We start from the raw sequence: 1878 nt of genomic DNA, 5'->3' as shown, positions 1-1878 counted from the left end.
TTCTATAAGAAAGCAGGCTGAGCAAGCCAGGGGAGGCAAACCAGTAAAGAACATCCCTCCATGGCCTCTGCATCAGCTCCTGCTTTCTGACCTGCCTGAGTTCCAGTCCTGCATCCTTTGGTGATCAACAGCAGTATGGAAATGTAAGCCGAATAAACCCTTTCCTTCCAAACTTGCTTCTTGGTCATGATATTTGTGCAGGAATAGAAACCCTGACTAAGACACCTGGTGTTTTCTGTGCCTCTCCTTGTGGTAGCAACATCTAATTGCTACATCCCTTCTTTGGACCAGTAATATTCCATCACATGGCTATCCCATATTGCTTTGTCCCTTCATCTGCAGAGGGGCACTGGGGCTTCTTCACTTTGGTCATTATATATAATACTGCTATTCTTTTACATTTGTGTCTGTGTGTGTGTGTCTCTGTGTGTGTGTCCTTCTGTGCCACATGGAGAACAGGGGAGTCAGTTCTCAGCTTCCACCGTGTACTCTGGGGCTCGAGTTGGTCAGGCTTGCCTGGCAAGTCCTCCTAGCTAATGAGCCCTACCTAGTATTGCCGCTCTTATGGAGTTGGATTTTGAGAGGGTTCCTAAGTCATGAAAAGACAGTGGGTGACTCTGGTGGCCGTTTACAGCAGTTCTCCCCCCACTCATTTTCAGACTCTTTGGAACTCTAGCCGATTTCACAGTTCTGCATGTCAGCCGCTGAGGATGCCGGTAGAAGATGAAGCGGCCGAAGAGGACCCGGAAGCAGTCTCCTCCCGAAGGAGAAGTCACAGTAGTCCTAAATGACAGAGCTTAACCATTTTTGTACACTATGGAGGATTTTGACTTGGTGGAAAATTTACAAAAGACGTCACCTTCTGTAGAATCTGATATTAAAAGCGCTCCCCACCCCCTTGGGTTGAGCTTGTGTGCTAATAGGTAAGAGTGGGTTTGATACTGTTTTCATGTGTCAGCAAATCAAAGTAACTTTGTTTGCGCAGCCTACCCCTTAATCTAATCAGTGACATAGTTGCTGGTTTTCTTAAAGAAGAGAATAGCCAACCTCTGTTTGGGTACAGTGGTCAGTTGAGAACAGTATCCCTCTGTCTGTCTGCTGTGCTTGTTTTTTTTTTTTTTTGTTTTTTTGTTTTGTTTTTTGTTTTTTTGTTTTATTGAGACAGGGTTTCTCTGTGTAGCCCTGGCTGTCCTGGAACTAACTCTGTAGACCAGGCTGGCCTCAAACTCATAGAGATCTGCCTGCCTCTGCCTCCCGAGTGCTGGGATTAAAGGCGTGCGCCACCAAGTCTGGCCTCTGCTGTGCTTTTTTTTTTTTAAAGATTTTATTTTATGTATGTAAGTACACTGTTAGGGCATCAGATCTCATGACAGATGATTGTGAGCCATCATATGGTTGCTGGGATTTGAACTCAGGACCTTCAGAAGAGCAATCAGTGCTCTTATCCACTGAGCCATCTCACCAGCCCTCTGCTCTGCTTTTAACCATCCTGCAGAGAAGTGAACACTGTAGAAAAGAACTTACTAGCTATGTAGTAAGTTCCAGGCCATCCAGGGCTACATTGTACGATAGTGGTCTCATAAAAGCAAAAGCCCCAAATTTATTTTGCTCATTGTACTATATATTATGCTTTCCTTATTTGGCAACTTACAAGGCTATCTTTAAAATGTGGTAATCTAAATACATACATATACTTACTTGAGGTTAGGGTCTCTTACAGCCCAGCCTAGCCTGACTCATAGTATAACCTTGAAAATTTAATTCTCGGGCTGATGAGATGGCTCAGTGGGTAAGAGCACCCGACTGCTCTTCCAAAGGTCCGGAGTTCAAATCCCAGACACCACATGGTGGCTCATAACCATCCGTAACAAGATCTGA

At 44.7% G+C, this 1878-nt stretch overlaps 1 protein-coding gene across 3 annotated transcripts in view; it reads left to right on the top strand.

Moving 5' to 3' along the window:
• Positions 1-1878, top strand: part of Mphosph9 (M-phase phosphoprotein 9) — a 71929-nt gene that overhangs the window by 2859 nt on the left and 67192 nt on the right. For 2 of the 3 annotated variants that reach the window (XM_021186757.2, XM_021186755.2), the window contains exon 2: positions 660-923. The exons of the other annotated variant lie outside the window; for it this stretch is intronic. Coding sequence is in view for 1 of the 2 variants with exons in the window: in XM_021186755.2 (XP_021042414.1) it covers positions 817-923 (107 nt within the window). In the remaining variant the exon portion in view is untranslated. The remainder of the gene's footprint in view (positions 1-659; positions 924-1878) is intronic. 3 annotated transcript variants of the gene reach the window in all.

The sequence above is a fragment of the Mus pahari genome, chromosome 23 (assembly GCF_900095145.1).
Source record: "Mus pahari chromosome 23, PAHARI_EIJ_v1.1, whole genome shotgun sequence".
In the NCBI taxonomy this organism is placed as follows: Eukaryota; Metazoa; Chordata; class Mammalia; order Rodentia; family Muridae; genus Mus; species Mus pahari.
Note: the sequence above shows the minus strand (reverse complement) of the source record. Positions and strands in the feature narration are given on the sequence as shown.